We start from the raw sequence: 24,339 nt of genomic DNA, 5'->3' as shown, positions 1-24,339 counted from the left end.
TCACAGTATACGTGGGGAATAGAACGACATTGCCTTGACTTAAGGACAGGGTTTGGAAAGGAAGACTTGGGGCTGTTACAGAGTCTTTAAAAATCCCAACTTAATGAAATTGGGAGAAAATATAAGTCCTTTGAGCACAGAAAACATAATGAAAGTCCTATTTTAGGAAAAAGAAATAGAATGAAAAATATTTTTTGCTGCATACAGGTTCATATTATCTATTTTCTTGTGTTTCAAAAGAATTAGCCTATAATAGAATAATAATCTAGATTCCATGTTATTAAGTATTAATGTGGTAAATAGTAAAAACCAGTACTTAGGGCATACTTTTATGTTAGATGTTATACAAAGAATACATATTTGACTAAATATAGCATCTCAAATAGCTAAATAGGTTTTTTTGTCTTTGCAAGACACAAGATTTTAAACAACACTTAAAAAAAATTATGTACCATTGGTTTTTCCAAATAGCTCAAAGAGCAAGTTCATTATCTAATTCTCAAAATATTCAAAGAGGTGACTAGATATAGAAATTAATACTCCCAAGCTGCACAGGGAGGTTAAGTGCCCATTGTCAGGCAGTGGGAGAGCTGAGGTTAGAATCTAATATTGATTCTACTTTTCACTTACTCACTTAGGTGATATTTGTGTACCAAGGGTTTTGAGTTCTAGGTAATTTTCATTTTTATCCTTCCTGCAAAGTCATCCAAATTTACATCAAAAATACCTCATCTTGTTACTTGTCTCAATTTTTTAAAATTCACAGGAAAAGAGACATAAGAGTTATATTGGAAGGTCAAATTGCTGATTTTAGAGAAGCAATGTTTAAGGGTTACTGAGAAATGGAGAATTATTAGATATTGGCACACTCTCTGCTCTGAGGATGAAAGGGAAACTTCAATCATTTTTGAAGCCCCAATGTCTTTAACTGTTGAAAAGCACAAAAATACATATTATAACAATTCCGTTATTGAGAAAAAGCAAACATCACATTCAAAGCACTGAGTTGCTTACCGTAGCTAGAAAAGAAGGCAGCCATTCTATCTTGGTGTCTTTATGCCTCAAGGGGAATAGCCAGAGAGAACCAATTTGTGAGTCTCCTATTTTTTAAAAAATTAATTAATTAATTTATTTTTGGCTGTGTTGGGTGTTTGTTGCTGCGCGCGGGCTTTCTCTAGTTGTGGCGAGTGGGGGCTACTCTTCGTTTTGGTGCACAGGCTTGTCATTGCGGTGCCTTCTCTTGTTGTGGAGCACGGGCACTAGGCGTGCAGGCTTCAGTAGTTGTGACACGTGGGCTTAATAGTTGTGGCTCGTGGGTTGTAGTAGTTGTGGTGCATGGGCTCAGTTACTCCGTGGCATGTGGGATCTTCCTGGACCAGGGCTCGAACCCGTGTCACCTGCATTGGCAGACGGATTCTTAACCACTGTGCCACCAGGGAAGTCCCTCCTAGTCTTCTTAATCTGATACCATTACGAGGAAGCCATTGGAATTACCCTTGCATCTTCAATACCTTGGGCCTAATGGATCCTACTTCCTCATATTCCAGAATTTAGCAAATGAAATAGTGTTTGTGTTCTGATGTTTATTTTCTATATGTAATATTTTATCTTCATATATTCACTGAATGAATATGAAATATTCACTTCATATATTCACAGTTACAGATGATATTTAAAAGTACTACTTATGTATATGCATTTATTACTTTTCCCCAACCAACAATTTGCATGGCTCTGAAAATCAATTTCTTATATTTTCTTTTCCCTTCAACTCATTCTTCCTCCTCTTTTCTATGATGTGGTTTTTCCCATTGGGCACATCCTCCTGTTTCCTTCACTCATTTACAGGCTCCTGCATTTCTGCTCTCCCAGAAGGATTTTATCCCCATGATTAGGCCTTTTGGTTCCCTTCTTTTCCTTCTAATAATACCCAATGAATTTGTATTTAAACCTCCCTCTTGCCTGCTTCTCCCAGCTCCTGGATGTGACTTCTCCAGTTAATAACTTCAGCCGCCTGGCTCTCAAATCTTTTCCTATAGTGCATTCCCTTATTAGGAGGTACTTTATACTTACATGCTTCTTTTGGAGAACTGCCATGTGTTTCCTATATTGGTTTTAATTAGGAGTTTTGGGGGTTTTACAAAACGTTCTGTGTGGTAGCTCTGCTTTGCCCTAGTTTTTTTTCCTGTAGCTTCTTAATGGATTCTTTTTATACGTTCATCATCAAATTCAGCAGCCTCTATTTGGTAGATATTGATTTACTTTGACATTTCCTTGTATTTAACTTACTTTATGTTTCTGTTTAACTTTAGGGTCTTTTCCTGTGTCTCAATGCTTTTATTCTCCCTTATCTTTTCTGTTTTTGTCTCTTTTCCATTTCTAGAAAACCCTGACTCTTTGGCAGAGAACTATCTTTTTATCATTAAGTCCTTAGACTTCCCACAGTAAGTGCTCAGAAAATACCAGCTATTATTCTTATAATTCTTATATTCTTATCCTGGTGATGGCTGTGAATAACTACTACATCCTGAATCACCCTATGTTCAAAAACAACCTTCTGTAATTTCTCATTATGTTCGCTTTCCTGTTTCCAACTTCTAATTTATCTTTGAATCTTCCTTATATTTTCCATATAAATACAATTTTTGGCTCTTCTTTGGGGTTTAATGTCTCTTACTACAACTTATTATATAGTTTATTAATGTATTAAATACTTCTTCCTTATTTTTTTATTATCTTAAACATTTCATCTTTGTCCTTGTAATGAATTCAGACTAAATATCCATCTCACTTTTGCACCTTAAATGTTAATTCTTTTGTGTTTGATTTTTTTTTTCATTTCATGTAGAACTACATTAAAATACTACATATCCATGCCATCTGCCATGTTGATTCTTTTCTATCTGAAAACTTCTGACCAGGGAATATTGGGATATAAAGTTTTTGCAGTAACTTAAGAGGTAAGTGCTTTACCTTTGTTACTGGAAAGAAAATTATTGTTTACCTGATTCAAAGTCTTGATCTAAACTTAATTGATGCACCATGATATCTCTTAAGGAAACCAAGTTCCCTTTGTCCCTTTATAGGGCATCTTTGTATTTTGTGTATCAAGTCCTCTGTTATTGTGTCAGACTTTCTTGTTTAGTAATGCCAGGAAACTATTTATCTAGTTTTCTTTCCCTTATCCTTTCAACTACTAGTAGTGTTCTGTCAGCATTAAGAAAATGGAAAGAAATGGTAAGATAGGTATATATACATATATTTACATCCTGGCAGGAAGGCAAGATACAATTATATAGTACCCTAATTTAAAATATACATATAAATATATATTCACATGACTATATTTGAAAGGAAAAATCTTTGGATGAGTAAACGTTAATATTGGTTGTCCCAAGGTATAGAATTTTGCCTCTGTTTTTTCTGAGTGTGTGTGTGTGTGAGACTTATCTGCAGTAACTTTTCTTCCCACAATAATCCTGTTCTTGGGTAATTAGTTGAGTAATTTTTATTAGAAATTAAATACATTTTAAAAATGATCGGTGAGTCTCTTTATTTCATCATACTTGCTATTCTAATAGCCTCCCATAAACCAACAATATAGGAGGCAAATCAGTCAGGCAGTCTACAGAAGGAATTCAGCTGAGGCCATTAACCTAGAAAGAGTTTCCTCCCTAAAAAAGCCATCAGGTCATTCACTTCTGGAATGTTGAAGTCTGGTAATAATTAACTTATTTCTTTCTTCAGTGTTGTCACCATGGCACTAGCCACATTTTTTTCCAATCACATTTTAGATTATCCACATGATAATGGATAATCCTTCTTCAACTTCCCTAACTGAGGAGCCACAAGTCCTCCTTCCTTCATTTTCAATCTTGCTCCTTTCTCTAATACACACACACACACACACACACACACGTGTGTGTGTGTGTGTTTATATGTTCAGACACATATACGTTTTTCATTTCAGAGTGCTATGTAATCAATCTTCTGAGGCCTGACTTTTCTTTATTACATACTGTAACTTTAAGTTCTGCTTTATCCAGAGATATAGGAACTTTATCAATCCTTAAAGGTTTCTTTGATGACCAATGTTTCTTTTATCATTGACTGACTTCTTCTTCTTCTCCTTCTTCTTCGTCTGGCTCTCCTCACTGCCTGAAAATTTACACTGTATTTCCTCCCAGATTTCCTCATATATCACCATATACCATATTCCTCATATTCCAATTTCCTCATATAATCTTTTAATACTTAATATATTTAATACTGTGTATTTACATCTTTGAGATGTTATATTCATTTTCTTCAGTCTTTTACTCCACGAGAAGAAAGCGGTGGGTTCCCTTCCCTTCCTCATATATTACTTCTAAGGACTTCTAATCAGAATGGCCTTCTCAGAGGTAAGGAGATTTTGTCTCTTTCCTCATAGCCCAGCTGATTTACAGACCTACCTCTTGTTCATCGTACCGACTATACCTGTTTCCCTCTGCCTTTTTTCCTTCCGTGGCCAGAGTAGAACTGCTTTATTTCCCCTTCTGCTCTTGAAAAGCTTGTCCCACGTCATTTCCTTCTCTTAGAGCTCCACAACTTTTTCCTGCAGTTATTCTGAGCAGGAAGAACTCTTGCATTGATTATAATGTAGCATATAAAATATGTTTTATTATAACATACAGCATGCTTTGGGGTGAATGCTATAAAGTTGACCTTCTTCCCCAGAACAACTATTTACAAATTTTTGCTTCTCCCCTCCCTTTTTTTGTAATTAAAGAAATCAACCTTATCCTCCATTGCTAAACCACTTTTCCTTACTTACCTAACACTCATTTCGTGACTTTGTAAAGTCTATCTTTGGCCAATTCCTGAGGATCCCCATGCGAGTAGTAATCTTTGCCTGTTTCTAAATGAAAAGTATTAGGTTGGTAGTCCAACGCTGCTTCCCCTTGCCACACCTGTCCTTTATACATACACTTTCAATCTAAACCCTTACCAGTCTGCCACCTTCATTGGAGATGAAATCTAATCTAATCTCTCATGCTATCTTGCTAAAGCAAATTATAATGTATCCTACAGCCAAAATTTCATGCCCGAGGAGAATGAACAGGGCTTTCAGCTATGAAGTGTTCACGCAATCACCACAAAGTTTTTCCAGACTTGCGTTCCACTTTCTTCTGAGGCACTCATTCTCTAAATCAAATTCAATTTCTCTGCTGCTCCGAAGCTCACGTCAAACTCCTTATTTCCAAAGACTCAAATTACTGTAAGTATGTCCCTTGGTTTCCTCCCAACTGAATTAATAATGAAGGTCCCGGGAGAAATTACCATACCTTGGGGCTGGTTTCCATCATGGAAGCAGAACCTCATAATTTATCTTTGATTGAAGGAAGACTTTCATTTTCCTGGCAGGAATGCAAAGGTTCTTTTTTCCTTCTTTTTTTTTTCATCCTTTCTTCTACACGTCCTTAGCAAAGACAAAAGAGGTAAGACAACAGGATTTTTCTGCCTTCTGTCTTCTTAGTTCATTCATTCTGCTCAGTTTTTCCATATGCTCTGTAGATCTCCACTTGGGTGCTCCCATTGGGAGCTACCTCTCAGCAACTTCCCTGCCAAAGCAGTAGGTTCCCAGGGCCTTGTCTCACCAATCTTGGAGCACTGTTTTCTCCACCAGGCTCTGAATGGTCCCAGGCACAATCCTCTAGCCTCCTTGAAGCTCTGGAGTTTGCCAGTCACAACTGTATTCCTGAAACCCTTGTTTTCCCTCTTCCTCTCCACCCATCAATCACATCCATGGTTGTACTGCCTTCTATACCAGAGGTGATAACAATGTCACTCCCTGCCCCCATATTTCCTCCTAAGACAGGTAGGCTATACTTCTCTTTTTCTTGGAGTCTGTCACTCAGCCCTGGAGGAAGGCTCTGATCGCCTGGCTCAACCCCTTCACCTCCAGGCCAAAGTGAATTTGACCATGTCAGTCCAGAATCTTTCCCTAGGAATTTATTATTGGAAATAATGCTAGGCTTTGAGTTGCCACGTTGAGTCATATCCGTGTAGGAAGAGAAAACTGTTTTGCAGAGAGAGGGAAGAGGAGAAGAGGAAGAAGAAAGGAAGAAAAAGAAGGAGGGAGGGAAAGAAAATCAGTGGTTGAACAGAGAAAGACAGAGAACAGAGATTCCCATGTCTTTAGAGAAGTAGAGAGAATAGGCAAAATACATGATTTTCAAGTTCCTATACCTTCTTTCTTCTAAAGCCCAAACTCCTGTACCCTTCCAATAAAGTCACTTTATTTGTTCAAGCTGGCTTTGATGAATTTGGTTTCTTACATCCAAAGGCCCACTTATCAAGTTATATCCATTAAGGTAAAAATGATAGTATTATAAATAATAATGATGATAATAGCTAGTATTTATTACGCACTTACTATGTACCAGGCACAGTCCTAAACACTTTACTCACACAATCACATTCTTACAGCTATCTTGTGATATAGGAGTTATTTGATAAGAACATTGACATGACACAGGTTTGACCATGTGTCTAGTTGCACGGCTATTAAGTGGCCCTAACTGACCTTTGAACCCAGTTCTGTCTTCTTCTCCAAAACCACGTGCTATGAGCTAATACATAAAAAGCATTCCAAATAGCACGTGGCACATGCATACCACAGTTCAAGATTGCTAAACCCTTAACGTGTTTTAGTCACTGGATAGGAGGAGCTACAGCATTTTTAAATTGCCATAGTAAAGCAATGTCAGGCAGGATCATGTAAAATCTTGCTACTCAGAGTGTAGTGGTTGGATGAAGAGCTTGGACTTCAAACAGAACTTGTTGCAAATGCAAAGTCTTGGGCTCCGCCCCATACCTACAACTGCATTTTAGCAAGATCCCGCAACTGATCTGTATGCACAGTCAAGTTTGAGAAACTGTGCTAAGAGACTCAAAGCAGACGTTGCTGGTGAGCTAAGATAATATTTTACTTACATGGTTATTATAACTATGATACAGTCTCTAAGATAAATATTTAGCTGCAATATCAGGTGTCTAGAACTGAAGCTGAAAATCAGAACTAATGTTGAGGTTCTGCTAAACCCTGTCATTGAAAACGTAAGAATTTGTCAAGGAGTAACTGATTATTTCTCCACTTGAAGCATAACCTACACTATTTGAGTTCTCTGTCAGCTATAAATAACTGTTTCTATATTGAACTATATTTTATTCCATTTTATTGTTTCTATAGACAAAACATGGGTCTATTTCACTTTAGTATGTTGACATATTAGATACTTTCTTCGGCTGCCCAGGTATCTTTCCAGCAGAGTATCCAATCTTGTGCTTGTTGTAAGAAGACCCTCTTGGATAAGCCCATCCCTGCCAGCTTTTCTACAAGAATCTAAATTTAAAAATTATAAAAATGGACACAATGCTCATCTGCTTAAAATTGGTTCACACTTTGAGTGCCACGGGTGAAAACTTATCAAATTTTCAGAAAGCCAAATTCCAAAATCTGAAGTTTGAATGACAACAACTGCTATTAAGTTTAATCTTGAAAAATGTGTACAGTACTATATAGCACAGAGAACTATATTCAGTATCCTATGATAAACCATAATGGAAAAAATATGAAAAAAAAGACTATATATATATATATATATATATATATATATCTGAATCACTTTGCCGTACAGCAGAAATTAACACAATGTTGTAAATCAACTATACTTCAATTAAAAAAATGTTTAAATTTAAAAAAGAAAAGAAAAAGAAAAATGTGAAACTCTCAGGACATAATTGAGATCAACATCCCAGGAGTGAGCTGATGGAATCTGTGACTTAACATGAGGAAAACAGGTATTCTTTATTTTCACACATGGTTTTCATGTACCTATTTGGGATTTAGCTTATGCACTCAAAATATGGATGTATCAGAAATCAACAATTTATTTATGGTGGATATAATAACAATGACAAATGACACTCAAATAATGTCATATTTTTACCCTTTGTGCTACCATGGAAACCCTCCATGGGTCCATGAGTATGGTGTAAGATCTTGGATATGGGTAACTGGCTTTAAAGATACTTCTGCACCCACAGGCTTTACAAACACTTACTTCCTATCTCCTGAAAAAGCTAAGTGTATAATGAAATTGTAGGGACTTCCCTGGTGGCGCAGTGGTTAGGAATCCACCAGCCAATGCAGGGGACACGGGTTTGAGCCCTGGTCCGGGAAGATCCCACATGCCACGGAGCAACTAAGCCCATGCGCCACAGCTACTGAGCCTGTGCTCTAGAGCCTGCGTGACACAACTACTGAGCCCATGAGCCACAACTACTGAAGCCCGCGTGCCTAGAGTCCGTGCTCCACACCAAGAGAAGCTTCCCAATGAGAAGCCCACACACTGCAACGAAGAGTAGTCCCCGCTGGCCACAACTAGAGAAAGCCCGCATGCAGCAACGAAGACCCAACGCAGCCAAGAATAAATAAATAAATTATTTTAAAATAAAAAAAGAAAATTGTAGAAAAACTGGCATGTAATGTAGCATTTCCAATCTATTATCAGTAAATGTTGTGAGACATGCTTTTGTGAAACCAGAGAGGTCAGATACAAAGAGAGCAAAGGGAATATTTATCATATATAATGATTAGAGAAAGACGACAAGCCAGGACTGGCATTTTTATTCTGGATTCTTTTAAATTTAAATTTAAATTTAAATTCTTTTAAAACTATTATAAAGTGACCAAGACTAGGGACTAGGGCTTCATGTGGATGGGAATAAGGAAAGTAAATACTAGAAAGGGCACTATAGGGAAGCAGTTTCCTTGACTATTCTTAACTTCTGGGAGCAAGAAATTTTGTGAAGGATGAAAAGATTTAGGTGGCCTGGGATTTTACAGGTCCTTGTAAGTGATAGCATGCAGATGGAAAACCATTCATTCATATATATATTCATATATATGAATCATTTTCCTGTATACCTGAAACTAATACAACATTGTAAATCAAATCAACTATACTTCAAAAAAAAAAAAAAAAAGAAAAGAAACTTCATTGAACTGAAACAAAAAGAAAGAAAAGAAAACCGAGCTCAATGTCATCTGCGAAGGGGCAGATACTCAAACGGCACATTATTCTAACCACAGGACCCCTCAGCCTGTGTCATCTCACCACCTCCCAGACCCCTTCCCCCACAGCTACCCAGATTCAAACCTAAATAATTGGAAAGCAACGCTCTGTGAGATTTCCAAAGTTCCCTATCAGTTGTGTGCAAGCACCTTGCTTTCTCTTCTCCCCTACACAGTTCCCCTCTTGCACCTTCGTCTCCTTCCTCCCTTTCCTTTCCCCTCCCTCTTTCCTCAGCCTCCCTGGTCCCTTACTCTCCTCTCCTCTTATTCATTCCAACCCTGGAGCAACCAGGCTGTCTCCTATTCTGTGTCCTATACTCCTGAGGTGATTCTTAATGAAATAAATTTCAGGACCCCTACTGACTGGATCCATGACAAGTGAATCATTTATAGGAGCAGCCGGGCCCTGCCCAGCACAGGACCGTCTTTCATCCTTTCTCTGTGTGCTTTTTCCACTCCTGCCCCACCTTAGCCCTCTCACCTCTAACTCACTGGAGGATACCAGCTGTGAATTCCTCGGGCTTCTTTCTTCTTTCTTTCTCCTATATTCTTATTGGAGAATAGAAGAGTCTCCTCACTTTCTTAAGGTATATCTCAGAAGTTATCACACTTTAATTATTATTCTTGGCGGGATCTCTCAAAGGATTCCCTCGTCTCCCAAAGCAGAGTCTCATCCTCTCTCACCTGCAAAATCCTGAATTGGCCTACCCATTAGCTCTCCCTTCTCTCTGCCACCCTTTACATTTTTTTTTTTTTTTTTGCGCTACTCGGGCCTCTCACAGTTGTGGCCTCTCCCGTTGCGGAGCACAGGCTCCGGATGCGCAGGCCCAGTGGCCATGGCTCACGGGCCCAGCCGCTCCGCGGCATGTGGGATCTTCCCAGACCAGGGCACGAACCCGTGTCCCCTGCATCGGCAGGCGGACTCTCAACCACTGCGCCACCAGGGAAGCCCCACCCTTTACATTTTATGTTTATCAGAAGTTTTTTTCTTTTTATGCTTGTAGCCCTCGATTCAAATGTTTTCAATAATCTTTCCATCCTCAATGATTGTTGGATTTTCTGTGACTTAAGAAAAAGGGAAAGAAGAACCTTTGTAAAGGTGGTTATTAGAAACTTTGTAACAAGAAGGGCAGCCTTTTTGTTTATGAGTCTGAAACTGAACAGGTTTGACTTTCCTAGAATTGTCTGTCACTTCTCAAATTATATATAAATTGTTGGCTATTTTTTTAAAAGCCTAAGGAGAGCAGAACATTTGGGAAGCTTCTGAAATACTCTATCAGTACCTTCAAGACCTGGCTCAAAATTTTCTCTCTTGATAGAAGGCTTTGGGAATAACACTTTCTATACTCAATCTTTTTTAGTAGTGGCCACTAACAGTTAATTTTCCTATCAGTGCCCTGTACTAGTGTGTATTTTATCATAGAATAGTGGTTAAATGTGTGGCCTTTAGGGATAGATGGCTTCAGTTTAAATCCCAGTTTCTACTGTATGACTCTGAATGAGTTACTTAACCTCTCTGTGCCTTCGTTTCACCACTTATAAAATAGGGATATTGGGGCTTCCCTGGTGGCGCAGTGGTTGAGAGTCCGCCTGCCGATGCAGGGGACGCGGGTTCATGTCCCGGTCCGGGAGAATCCCACGTGCCGCAGAGCGGCTGGGCCCGTGAGCCATGGCCGCTGGGCCTGCGCGTCCGGAGCCTGTGCTCTGCAACGGGAGAGGCCACAACAGTGAGAGGCCCGCGTAGCGCAAAAAAATAAAAAATAAAAAAATAGGGATATGACTGTCAATTACCATAGGATATTTTAAGGATTAAAGGACTCAGCACTGTGCATAGTGCTGAGTATATAGGAAAGACTTATTATTATTGCTATTGTTATGTTATTATCATGGTTAACCCTGTAAGTTCTTTGCATTTCCAACTAAATTGTTAATCTCTTCAAGTCAGACATTTACATCATTAATGAAATAAAAAACAAATTAATACAAAATGTTTGAGGTAAGTCACTTAAAGATATGAAACATTCTTTTCATAACTTTAAGGCATTTATATTTGGTATTTAAGCATCAATAAATACTTACATGTTATTGGGTTTTAGATGGTATTTTATTTTTTCCTTTATTAAATCTAGTCCAATGTATTACAAATAGAAAGTTAACACAGTCAACAAACAATAACTGAATACATAAATTATTTCTCAAAAGCACAATTTTGATTTAAAATATAACTTAAACATATTTCAAATCTAAAATATGTGGCATGTAAAAGCAGTGTTTACAAAATCAACCTTTTTTATCTCATTTTAAAAAGTCTGTGGTGGGGCTTCCCTGGTGGCACAGTGGTTGAGAGTCCGCCTGCCGATGCAGGGGACACGGGTTCGTGCCCTGGTCTGGGAAGATCCCACATGCCGCGGAGCGGCTGGGCCCGTGAGCCATGGCCGCTGGGCCTGCGCATCCGGAGCCTGTGCTCCGCAACGGGAGAGGCCACACAGTGAGAGGCCTGCGTACCGCAAAAAAAAAAAAAAAAAAAAAAAAATCTGTGGTCCACTTAGGACAACTATCTTCTCCAAATGCCTAATAAAGTGTGAAGTTTTCTGAAAGTACTTAATGGTATTTAGACTAAGTGTACTTTTCCAAACACTCACATTATGGGTTAATGCATTTGCAACAGACTTCTGAATGAGGTTACATATTGCTTATGTTGCAAATGAAAAATGCGGAAGAGTGAGGAGTTAGGACCTATTGAGTACCAATGGAAGTCAATGTTTTCTTCCACTTCCCTCTCTCTCAATAGAAAATAATCCCAGTCAGTACCATCCTAATCAAAGAATATGAAAATGTTTCATGTTAAAACTTGGAATTATAGAATCATATATGGATGGGAAAAAAAATCATATCCAACTCCCTTATTTTATAGTTGAGAGAACTGAGGCCTGTAGCATTCATTTCAATTGAGACTTGTTTTCAAAACAACATTCATGCCCTTGAGTTATTTACTCTAGTTTTATCATTTATTTTCATGCTGTTTTATTGACCACAACTCAAAATACCAGTGTGCTCACAATGCCATGTGTTTGGATATGGTCCTTTCTACATGTGTCCCTGGAAAGGACTGTCTGGTCCTTGTGGGGAATTTTCCTTTGTGGTATCAAAGCCAGGAGCTCCAGGTTTTCCTTTGAGCATTTTTTAAGAGAACACTGTCATGTAACATCTGGGGCCAGAAAGAAATCTTTATGGTATATATTTTACAGATATTTTCTTCTGGGATTTTTTTCTTCAAAGAGAAAAGCCTTTGTGAATATTTCACATAAAGCATATGTTAATTAATAAATTGTCAAGATTGCTAGATTCATCCCTGTGTGGGCCCATTTAAATATGTCCCTCAATAGCTAATTCATTTTCCAATCAAACTTGCTCAACTACAATGTTGAAGTGCATTGCTCTAAACTTTGATACATTCAAGCCATGAGAACGAGCTCTAAAATTTGATACATTCAAGCCATGAAAACGAGTTTTTGAATAAATGTGGTATTCAAGGAAGTCTCAACCAGTATTGTTAGGGTACTTACCAGAGATATTTGTGACTAATCGCTTTTTTTTTTTTTTTTTTTGCGGTATGCGGGCCTCTCACTGTTGTGGCCTCTCCCGTTGCGGAGCACAGGCTCCGGACGACGCGCAGGCTCAGCGGCCATGGCTCACGGGCCCAGCCGCTCCGCGGCATGTGGGATCTTCCCAGACCGGGACACGAACCCGTGTCCGCTGCATCGGCAGGCGGACTCTCAACCACTGCGCCACCAGAGAAGCCCTGTGACTAATCACTTTAACCTAAAGAAATAGGATTGGTAATAAAAACCCCAAACCACACCTTAATCACTTTGGAGTTGAAATTGTCTTTACATCTATCTATATAAATTTATATTTAATATTCGTTATTTCCTGAACAATATGTTTTTATTTATTTTTTTATTGCAGACTTTGATCTTTAATTAAATGTACTGGACAGGAGGATTTGGGGACCCTGCGTTGTCTGTAAGTGGTAGGTAACAAATTGTGCTGAAGCAACGTCAAGTATCAACTACTAATACTTTTACAAAGCCCTTTTAGAAATTTTCACGTTGATGTTACCAATTGACGTCGGTTTATTAGCATTTGGTTAATTAAGAGAAACCATATTGAAATAAAAGGGGAAAGGCATACTAGAAGGACAGAGAGAGACTCTCCCCATTTCCCTCCCCACCCTCCCTCCTTTGAAAGCTTTCTGGGAGCAGCAGGTTCCTGCAAGTGCCAGGAATCCGGTCTCTGGTGAAGCGCGGAGCACTGCAACGCCAGGGCTTTCCCAGTTGGGGACTACAGGGGGACTACAGGCTGCTTGGAACGTGCAAACACCTGGCGTGGTTCTTGAGGGCCCTGGAGACTTGAGTCTCATTCCTGTCCGCTCCAGGGTTGTAGGCAGAAGGCTCTGAGCGGTCAGAGGGGTTTCCTGTGTGTCAGCAACATCACTCTGCCGAGATAGCTGGCGGAAGAGCCAAGGAGCGCTCCCGGACCAATCGCTCTCCAGCAGCCAGCCCTACCCCCTGACCCTGACCGAGCGCGCCCTGACCGCCGACTCTGGTGAAGACCGGCTCTCCCAGAAGACGCCTCCGGCCCCGGGCGAACTTCGCGCAGGCACGCCCCTCGCCTCCCGGAGGAGCGCGGACTCGCCCGGGTGCGCAAACTCCGCCCATCCTCGCGGGGAGCCCGGCTCGCCCTCCCGCCGCCTGCACTCAAGCAGGTCTCTAGAAGAGCCTGCGAGCTAACCCAGACGGCGAGCCGGACGCGATCCAGAAGCACACGAGTCTGCGACCACGCGCGCTCCGATGGCCCCCAGAGGCTGAGAGCCGGGGGCGCGGAGGCAGCGGCGCGGGCCCTAGAGCCGAGCTGCTGGCTTGCAAGGTAGGGCGCAGGAAGATGCCCAAACGAAGTTGATCTTTGGGGGAAGGAGGTTGGGGCGCGCCCTCCCCATCTCAGCGAGTTTGGCTCGACCTCACTGAGCCCCCGGCGCGCTCTCCGGCGCGAACCCGCGGTCCCTCGGGAAAGCGCAGTCGGAAAGTTGTCGGCGGCGGTGTCCGTAGCGCCCTGTTGTGTAACCTCGGCGCTGCCAGCCTCACCGGGAAGTTGCTGGTCCTCCGGCCAGCCCGGTTCGGTCGCGGCCCGGGGCAGATTTCATGGCCCGCGGCGAACGCGGGGCCGGAGCCGGCGTGGGCGAGCCCCTGCTTGACCCCTCCCGCAGAGTTCCCCGGCGCCCCCTCCCGTCTGCTCGCCCGCCTTTCCGATGCTCGCTGCGCCCCTCGCCGCCGCCCTCTTGCCGCCGCTTGCCCCTTGGAGCCGCCGCCTAAGTCGGGGAGGAGAGAATGACCGAGGTGCTGTGGCCGGCGGTCCCCAATGGGACGGACGCTGCCTTCCTGGCCGGCCCGGGCTCGCCCTGGGGGAACAGCACAGTGGCCTCCACCGCCGCCGTCGCCTCTCCGTTCAAATGCGCGCTGACCAAGACAGGCTTCCAGTTCTACTACCTGCCAGCTGTCTACATCTTGGTGTTCATTGTCGGCTTCCTGGGCAACAGCGTGGCCATCTGGATGTTCGTCTTCCACATGAAGCCGTGGAGCGGCATCTCCGTGTACATGTTCAACTTGGCCTTGGCGGACTTCTTGTACGTGCTGACTCTGCCGGCGCTCATCTTCTACTACTTCAATAAGACCGACTGGATCTTCGGGGATGCCATGTGCAAGCTGCAGAGGTTCATCTTCCATGTGAATCTCTATGGCAGCATCTTGTTCCTGACCTGCATCAGCGCGCACCGGTACAGCGGTGTGGTGTACCCGCTCAAGTCCCTGGGCAGGCTGAAGAAGAAGAACGCAGTCTATATCAGCGTGCTGGTGTGGCTCATCGTGGTGGTGGGGATCTCCCCCATCCTCTTCTATTCCGGCACCGGGATCCGGAAAAACAAAACCATCACCTGCTATGACACCACCTCAGACGAGTACCTGAGAAGTTATTTCATCTACAGCATGTGCACGACAGTGGCCATGTTCTGTGTCCCTTTGGTGCTGATTTTGGGCTGTTACGGATTAATTGTGAGAGCTTTGATTTACAAAGACCTGGACAATTCGCCTCTGAGGAGGAAATCCATTTACCTGGTGATTATTGTACTGACTGTTTTTGCTGTGTCTTACATCCCTTTCCACGTGATGAAAACAATGAATTTGAGGGCCCGGCTGGATTTTCAGACCCCAGAAATGTGTGCTTTCAATGACAGGGTTTATGCCACTTATCAGGTGACAAGAGGTCTAGCAAGTCTCAACAGTTGTGTGGACCCCATTCTCTATTTCTTGGCAGGAGATACTTTCAGAAGGAGACTCTCCCGAGCCACCAGGAAAGCTTCCAGAAGAAGTGAGGCAAATTTGCAGTCCAAGAGTGAAGACATGACTCTCAATATTTTATCCGAGTTCAAGCAGAACGGAGATACAAGCTTGTGAAGACGCAAGAATCCCCAAACACCCACTTTTGTAACATGGTAGGATGCTTAATAGAGCCAAGTGCTTTTTTCCCCTTTAAGTTTCTAGTAAGATTAGAGAAAATGCAAACCAAGAAAGCAGTGAGTTTAGAAAAAAGAAATAGAAGTGGAAATGCCTACACCCACACTTAGCTTGTTTGGGTTTGCTTTCAAGGACTTCCTTCTTTCTCACCAGAAGTATGTAACATAAAATAATACTATCCTTAAATATTTACTTTCTCTTCTGCCTTTAAAATTTGCAAGCTCTTCTGTTTAAAGTTTACGTGAGTACTGGAGCTATTTGGATATTAATAACTTCTCCAAGAAAACTGACCACCTGAAACTTGAGTTTGTGATTCATCTAGTCTTTATTGTTTTTAATAATCTGAGGTGGGAACAAATTGAAACTTCACATCCTCAAATTACTGTAGTACAGCAAAATACTAAACTCGGTTCACTCAGTAGCAGATGAACAGATTGCAGCTGGGTGTTTCTTGGTCCTGTAAGCATAGGTGATGGCTGGCTGAATTACTTTGGAGAATTAAATAGAAAAATCAAGTCAATGAATTTACAAGTCTCAAAAGTGATTATCTCCCAGTTATTTCTAGAAAACTGCTCACTCTGCGTTGGGTGCTAAATGTTTGGTGGTGGAATCCTGTATATATTATCTTACAGGTAAAATGCCTTCAAAATAATCAAAGTGCATGTACTTTCCTTTGTAAACACCACAAACTCTGTTAGACTTCCTGTGACAAAGAGCATTTACTTGCACCACTGCTGTGCAGTGCCCTAGGAGTGTGTTTGTGTTCCAGTACAAATGCTCACTTCCATCTGTAAAAACAGTTTTCAAAATCACAGATAAATTACAGACCAAGGTTGAATAACTGTTAGCGAGTTGAGGGATGTTGGGCAGGCGGGAGAGTGGCTGACAGTCATCCATAATGCATAGCCGGCAAACATATTCTCGAATGTATGAGGCAACTGGGAGTGGGGAGAAGACATTTTTAGAATAAGGACTTTAGTTTAAATTAATTATGGTGTAAAGGCCCTTTTTTTGTTTTGTTTTGTTTTTGCTCCTTCCAAATGCTGGAAAACATTAAATGCAATATAAAAAGAAGAAGGAAGAATGTGTATGGGTTGTGTTGGTAGAATGAAATGCTGTAATGCTTCACTGGATCTTACATCCTCATATTTGAAGGAAAAAACTCCAAACATATGGGAAAGGGAAATATGAGGAATTAAATTTAAGTACTTGAAGTACCACAGCACTAAAAAGTAAGGTATAGAAACTACTAATCAGACTAGCAATAGTTTAACCAGACAGTGTTTTCTTTTATATTTTCCCTCTGCCGGGCAGTAATGACAAATCTGTAAAATACTTCAAGAACTTTAATAACGATTTTCAGTGGATATTGAATTGCGGCATTTCTAGCCTTTGAAATGGTCAAATTCGATACAATGCCGAATAATGAGGTGAGGTGACAATTTCCAACACCAAATAAATAAATCCAGTGTCAAAGGAATTTTTAATGGTGAAGGTACCCCCAACAAAGCCAATATCAGAGTCTGCGGCTGATGGTGGGGTAACTTGTTTGAAAGCACTTTATATGTAGAACAGTTTGGGGCTGTGCTTCAAGGTGAGAACCCTAGCGCCCTGTGGGACCTGGTGGCAGGGAAGTCAGAGCTGGGCTTCAGTTCTTGCAGGACCTCAGTGGACTGCAGATTTGTGAGCCCTAAAGTTTCTTCCTAGACTTGCTCCGGCCACTAAGATCAATGAAGAAAAGCTGTGTTTAGCCATCCTAAAGAGTGCTGCTTTTTCACATGTTCAGTCTTAAAGCACAGAATTGTAGAAACCAAATCAAGAAGAAACCTTCTAGATGTCCTACCTACACCTCCCCATTTTGAGAAAAAGGAAGGGTTAGCTAGGTTCTCATTTGGTTAGGGCCCTGCAGTGTTGTCTGTTGTGGAATCCTAAAAGAAAAAGACTAAGATATGTCATGAGTGTGTTACCCCTGTCAAATATCATGTTCAGTGAGGCACAATTAATATCACTAAATTATCCAAAATGGAAATGTCAAAGTCCGTATCATCCTTAAACTCGAAGGCTAATGGTACACATTTCTATAATATTCCCTAACCATTTACTTTAGTGTTCTCCCTTTTAGGTCTGATGCCCAGCCTGGTTTACAGTATGTGTTAAGTACGTTGTTTCAGCTTCCAGAGAACTTTCTTTTGGTCCAATGTGGAGGTGAACAGTGACTAGAAATGCCCTTTTACTTCTTGGCATGCTTTTTCCAGAGTGTTTCTTCTTTAGCTTCATACATCACGTGGTAGACAATGATGACATGCAGATGCCTGCCTAATAGTGACAAGAATGATCTCTCCAACCCCTTCCAGGCACAAATTGGTCTCTGGGACGAGTCTGCTAATGGTGAGCTATTGGCTGAAGATCTGATTCATGATATATGATAAGAGTAGGTATTTTAAGAGTAAAGGCAGAAATCTACTGGCATTTTGATAAAAGAGTCAAAATTACAGAACTTATCAGTTAACTAAATTTCACACTACAAAACTGTTTGAATGCCAAGCTCAAGGCGTTTTATGGCTCATCAGTTGGCATCTTTGACTCTTTGAACATCAATGTTTGCACCTGTTTGCAAACAATGTTTGCACTTGTTTGCATCAGTGTTTGCACTGAAATGCTAAAAAACACAGACCAAGAAGAGATACAGCATGAGAGTAGGATTTGGAGTTAAAATGGTGACACTGCCACTTGGCCAGCTGTGGAACTCTTGACCCTGGCAAGCCCACTCTCCGTGGATTAAAAGGGTTAGATGACATCCATCTGTTGGGGCCTTAGGGGATATGGTAAAGCCAGAGGTGCATGAAGTCTGCTACTGTATTTTCCAGGACTGTTCAATTCCAGTCCTTGACTGAAAATTCATACAAAGTTCACCGACTGTGATATGGATATGACCTGTAGGTTTTCTCAGTCTCCTCAGGGCAGTGCACTACACTGCCTTTGGATACAAGAGATGTCAGTGCTTATAGCACTGTAGCAGCTTGTAGCAGCTGGAATTGGACTAGTGACAGTAAAGATTTGTAATTAGTTAGAGATATAGTGAAGCTTTAACTTTGCTGGTCAAATTGTAACTATCATAATAGTATTTATTGATGAAGCTCACAGCCCTCCCATTGTACAGACTGAAGAACTTTCTTGAAAGTTCCAACATACTGAGGTGAATTATATTTATTACAATGTATAATATTAATATGTCACACTGGTGTATTTTACATAATATATGATGCATAAAAAATGAGAGTTACTGTATATTATGATGCTTTCCAAATATCAGTATCTTGAAATGTTAAAGTCTTCAGATTTCTTTTATCTAAAATACGAAAATCTGTTTTGTGATACAAGTGGTTCATTTTCTCTACAAATGCTTTTGCACGTTTATCTTTTTATTTAGGGTTCTTTCTACATAGACACAGTTTGGTGTCAATCGATAGTAAATACAAAATATCTTAGCCAGACTGGGTCTGTACTGTCTACATTTTATATACTATTGTAGAAAAGTTTATATTGTCTTTTTAATACATTTGGAATTGTGTCCCCAAATACAGTCAGAGCTTCCCATTTCCAAATGCAAAAGCCTTGTCCTAAATTCAGAGGAGATCTCTTACGTTTTAGAAGTATGGTGAGATGGGCATTACAGATACAACATTAGAGTTTGAGGAGATACTTTAGGGAGATGGGGAGAGAAAGAGGCAGCTGATATAATCAGTTACTGTGCTCAATTCCGCTTCAATTTTTATTTTGTGTTTCAAGGTGAAATAGTATAATCTTAATTTCTGTGAGATGGAGTTTCTAAGTAACACACTACCAGCAAGTTCAACACTGCTAGTAATTTTATTGTGTTCTTTGTTCATTTGATAATTTTAATTCCAATTTTTACAGTAATAACTGTATATTATTTAGCTGCTGAATCCTGTTTCAGTTTTTTAGTTCTGTTGTACATTGTATTATACACATCATTACAAATTAATATGAAGGGGAATATATGTTACATATCAAAAATTGTGAATTTGAATTCTAGTATGTTTTAGTGCTTTTGCCAAAATGTTTATTTTTATAATATCTGTAATTTTAATATAGATAATTGAACTAGATTTCTTTGTGATTAATAGTGCCATTGAATGAGCAGTATGGAAACAGTGTTACTTGACATTTTGAGCTTTCTCAGGTTTATCGAAATCAATGGTAGCTTAACAGATTCCAGACTAATTGTGCATAATTGTGTTTTAAAAGGAATGTATATTTCCTATAAGTTTGCATGCAGGAGTGTACAGCTTGGAATGTGTGTGTGTGTGTGTGTGTGTGTGTGTGTGTGTGTGTGTCCATGGCATGGCAGCCAACTTCGTATCTGCTGTTGGTAATAACAGCAGAGCTTTGATATAATCATGGTCATTAGAATTGTACCTACCATAGACAGTTAAAACTGAAAAAGTCTCAATAAAACTATGAAATGTGGTCTGATGGCTTCTATGTTATTATAGTACTAATACTTACAAGTTTCCCCAAATTTTGACATGTACCATTATACCGGCTGGCAAATATTGGCAATACTACTTACTAGTATCCTACTAATACTAGGATATATTGAATCAGCGCAGGCATCTCTTAACATGTAGCCTGGACTGTAAGAAGTGAAGTGTTAAAGAAAGAATCCTGGTGCAAGGTAACTGATAAGATCATCATTATTTGATATTTAAATATTAATAGGAACTTGATTTAATTCTTTGAGGAAAATATGGAACACAATCTTAATACATATTTCTCATACTAGTATTCTGTGTTTAAAATGTTAGCTGTAATCTAATATAATGTAATGCCTCCTCTAATTTTTTAATCCATGGAGGTAGTGATTCTAATAATCTTTTGTGGTTTCTGTTTATCTATTAGCCTACATTGCCTACTTCTCTCAAGTTTATATATTGATAGACACACATGCACACATATATATGTTGCTATGCAGTGAAAAGCTGTACCTGGAATGGACACATGCTTAAAGCATTACTTTTTTTCCTTAGTGGGGAAGGTAAGTGCACTATGGTCCTGCACTGGATTTTTTGGTTGTCTGCTGAGACAGGTGCCCTATCACAGAATCCTGTGGGTAGAAAAATGCAAATCTCTTGCAGCCCCTAAGATACTGTCACTCAGTTTTAACTCCTTAATTGACTATACTATCCAGACTTCACCACTCAGGAGTCCTCACTTACTAACATCAGCTTTGGTAGAGTTTTATGGCTATGTATGTGTGTGTGTAAGTTTGTTTAGTGCATACACAGAAATTATACAGATAATTATCTTTCTGACTTAAGAAGAATTTACCATAACGCTTTGGGCACCCTGTGATTTTCAAAATCACTTTGGGATTATAGTCAGAGAAACTTCTCTATCCACAAGTAAATATACTGTGTTTAAATTCTCTTTTTTACTTTAATGAACTGGGAAGTTTATATTTTCTTTTCAGGAGGTTTAGACATTTGCTGCCAGATATGGTCAGAGTTTCTATTTCCAAATGTAAAAAACATGTCCTAAATTCAAAATAGATCTGTTATGGTTTAAAAGTCTGATGGATGGGCCATTAAAGACACAACATATGTCACTAGAAATCCATGTAAATATTAATACTGTGCTTACTTGATTTAACCCTGCAAGGTTATATTGCTTTGGGGTAGACCCTAGGGCCTAACATCCCCAGCCAGCACGGTTTCTGGGACCGATGATCCAAACAGCTGTGGATGGAGTCAGGCCCCTGGGCTGAGCAGCTGACAGCACTGAAGCCCCATAGAAATGGACGTGGGTAAGGAGTAGGGGTGATGGGAGGCACGTGGGAGCAGTCAGTACTGCACAGAGGGGGAAAAATGCACTGCCTTTCTGTGTGAAGGTGGAAACTCCCTGATGATAGATTAAAACAGAAGGAGGCCTTGGAGATGATCCAATCCAGTCACCTCAGTTTGCTCCTGGGAGTCAAATTTTCACGTTCAAAGGTGGAAGTAGCAAAAAAACTGAGGGTTCTAACTCCTATTAACACATTCCTCCCACATCCCAGGGCCCCATTGGTGGGTCAGAAAATGAGTATAGTGGGTTATGATAGGCATTCATTCACATAATGGAACATTATAGATCACAGTCCGTAATCAGTGAGCAAGTCTTTGTGATTTTAACTTCAGACACACTCACACACACACACTCACACAACACATATATTTACGTGTATTTGTGCCCTGCGTCACAGTGGACATTTGATTTCTTATTGAGGACCTGGTCAAAAAAGTTAAAAAATGACACTACTCAGCAAAAGGTAGCGTGGAGTTATGGAATAGGACATGAGAGATTGTTTTTTAAAAACTATTTTTAAATCAACACAAAGAATCTTAGTTGTTGAGAAGCTTCAAGATGGCGGAAGAGTTAGACGCAGAGATCACCTTCCTCCCCACAAATACATCAGAAATACATCTACATGTGGAAAAACTCCTACAGGACACCTGCTGAACGCTGGCAGAAGACCTCAGACCTCCCCAAAGGCAAGAAACTCCCCACGTACCTGGGTAGGGCAAAAGAAAAAAGAATAAACAGACACAAAAGAATAGGGACGGGACCTGCACCAGTGGGAGGGAGCTGTGAAGGAGGAAATGTTTCCGCACACTAGGAAGCCCCTTCGCGGGTGGAGACTGCGGGTGGCGGAGGGGGGAAGCTTCGGCACCGCGGAGGAGAGCGCAGCCACAGGGGTGTGGAGGGCAAAGCGGTGAGATTCCCGCACAGAGGATCGGTGCCGACCGGCACTCACCAGCCCGAGAGGCTTGTCTGCTCACCCGCCGGGGCGGGCGGGGCTGGAAGCTGAGGCTCAGGCTTGGAGCGCCGGGAGAGGACTGGGGTTGGCGGCGTGAACACAGCCTGAAGGGGTTAGTGCACCACGCCTAGCCGGGAGGGAGTCCGGGGAAAAGTCTGCACCTGCCGAAGAGGCAAGAGACTTTTTCTTCCCTCTTTGTTTCCTGGTGCGCGAGGAGAGGGGATTAAGAGCGCTCCTTAAAGGAGCTCCAGAGACGGGCTCGAGCCGCGGCTATCAGCGCGGGACCCAGAGACGGGCATTAGACGCTAAGGCTGCTGCTGCCGCCACCAAGAAGCACGTGTGCGAGAACAGGTCACTATCCCCACCTCCTCTCTGGGAGCTTCTGCAGCCCGCCACTGCCAGGGTCCCGTGATCCAGGGAAAATTTCCCCAGGAGAACGCACGGCGCGCCTCAGGCTGGTGTAACGTCACGCCGGCCTCTGCCGCCGCAGGCCCGCCCCGCACTCCGTGCCCCTCCCTTCCCCCCGGCCTGAGTGAGCCAGAGTCCCCGAATCAGCGGCTCCCTTAACCCCGTCCTGTCTGAGCGAAGAACAGACGCCCTCCAGCGACCTACACGCAGAGGCGGGGCCAAATCCAAAGCTGAGGCCCTGGCAGCTGTGAGAACAAAGAAGAGAAAGGGAAATCTCTCCCAGCAGCCTCAGAGGCAGCGGATTAAAGCTCCACAATCAACTTGATGTACCCTGCATGTGTGGAATACCTGAATAGACAACGAATCATCCCAAATTAAGGAGGTGGACTTTGGGAGCAATGATATATATATTTTTTCCCTTTTTCTCTTTTTGTGAGTGTGTATGTGTATGCTTCTGTGTGAGATTTTGTCTGTACAGCTTTGCTTTTACCATTTGTCCTAGGGTCCAGTCTGTCCACTTTTTTTGTTTTTATTACTTAAAAAAATTATTTTTCTTAATAAATATATTTTATTTTTTATTTTAATAACTTTATTTTATCTTCTTTATTTCTTCCTTTCTTCCTCCCTTTCTTTCTTTCCCTTTCTTTCTTTCTATCTTTCTTTCTTTCTTTCCTAACTTTTATTCTGAGCCGTGTGGAGTACAGGCTCTTGGTGCTCCAGCCAGGCGACAGGGCTGTGCCACTGATGTGGGAGAGCCAAGTTCAGGACACTGGTCCACAAGAGACCTCCCAGCTCCACATAATATCAAACGGCGAAAATCTCCCAGAGATCTCCATCTCAACACGAACACCCAGCTCCACTCAACGACCAACAAGCTCCAGTGCTGGACACCCTATGCCAAACAACTAGCAAGACAGGAACACAGCCCCATCCATTAGCAGAGAGGCTGCCTAAAATAATAATAAGGCCACAGACACCCCAAAACACACCACCAGACGTGGACCTGCCCACCAGAAAGACAAGATCCAGCCTCATCCAGCAGAACATAGGCACTAGTCCCCTCCACCAGGAAGCCTACAAAACCCACTGAACCAACCTTAGCCACTGGGGACAGACACCAAAAACAATGGGAACTGCGAACCTGCATCCCGCAAAAAGGAGACCCCAAACACAGTAAGTTAAGCAAAATGAGAAGACAGAGAAACACACAGCAGATGAAGGAGCAAGGCAAAAACCCACCAGACCTAACAAATGAAGAGGAAATAGTCAGTCTACCTGAAAAAGAATTCAGAATAATGCTAGTAAAGATGATCCAAAATCTTGGAAATAGAATGGAGAAACTACAAGAAACGTTTAACAAGGACCTAGAAGAACTAAACAGCAAACAAACAGTGATGAACAACACAATAAATGAAATTAAAAAT

General features: G+C 41.3%; 1 protein-coding gene and 1 long non-coding RNA gene across 2 annotated transcripts in view; one reads left to right on the top strand and one right to left on the bottom strand.

The window, feature by feature from the left end:
- Positions 1 to 4,869: 4,869 nt before the first annotated feature.
- LOC114890171 overlaps positions 4,870 to 24,339 on the bottom strand; it is a 234,915-nt gene continuing 215,445 nt past the window's right edge. Inside the window, exon 4 of the long non-coding RNA XR_003792260.1 lies at positions 4,870 to 5,461. This is a non-coding gene — a long non-coding RNA (uncharacterized LOC114890171). The remainder of the gene's footprint in view (positions 5,462 to 24,339) is intronic.
- Positions 13,891 to 16,067, top strand: P2RY1 (purinergic receptor P2Y1). The gene has a single exon (XM_029213593.1). It carries the CDS (start codon positions 14,509 to 14,511, stop codon positions 15,628 to 15,630), a length of 1,122 nt encoding a protein of 373 aa, XP_029069426.1. The 5' UTR covers positions 13,891 to 14,508; the 3' UTR covers positions 15,631 to 16,067.

Source organism: Monodon monoceros, unplaced genomic scaffold (assembly GCF_005190385.1).
Source record: "Monodon monoceros isolate NGI ecotype Baffin Bay Population unplaced genomic scaffold, NGI_Narwhal_1 Super_Scaffold_11, whole genome shotgun sequence".
Taxonomy (NCBI): domain Eukaryota; kingdom Metazoa; phylum Chordata; class Mammalia; order Artiodactyla; family Monodontidae; genus Monodon; species Monodon monoceros.
This window is presented reverse-complemented; position numbering and strand designations above follow the sequence as displayed.

Excerpts from the sequence above, each read along its gene's own strand:
- P2RY1 (XM_029213593.1), top strand. The coding sequence starts at position 14,509 with ATGACCGAGGTGCTGTGGCCGGCGGTCCCCAATGGGACGGACGCTGCC.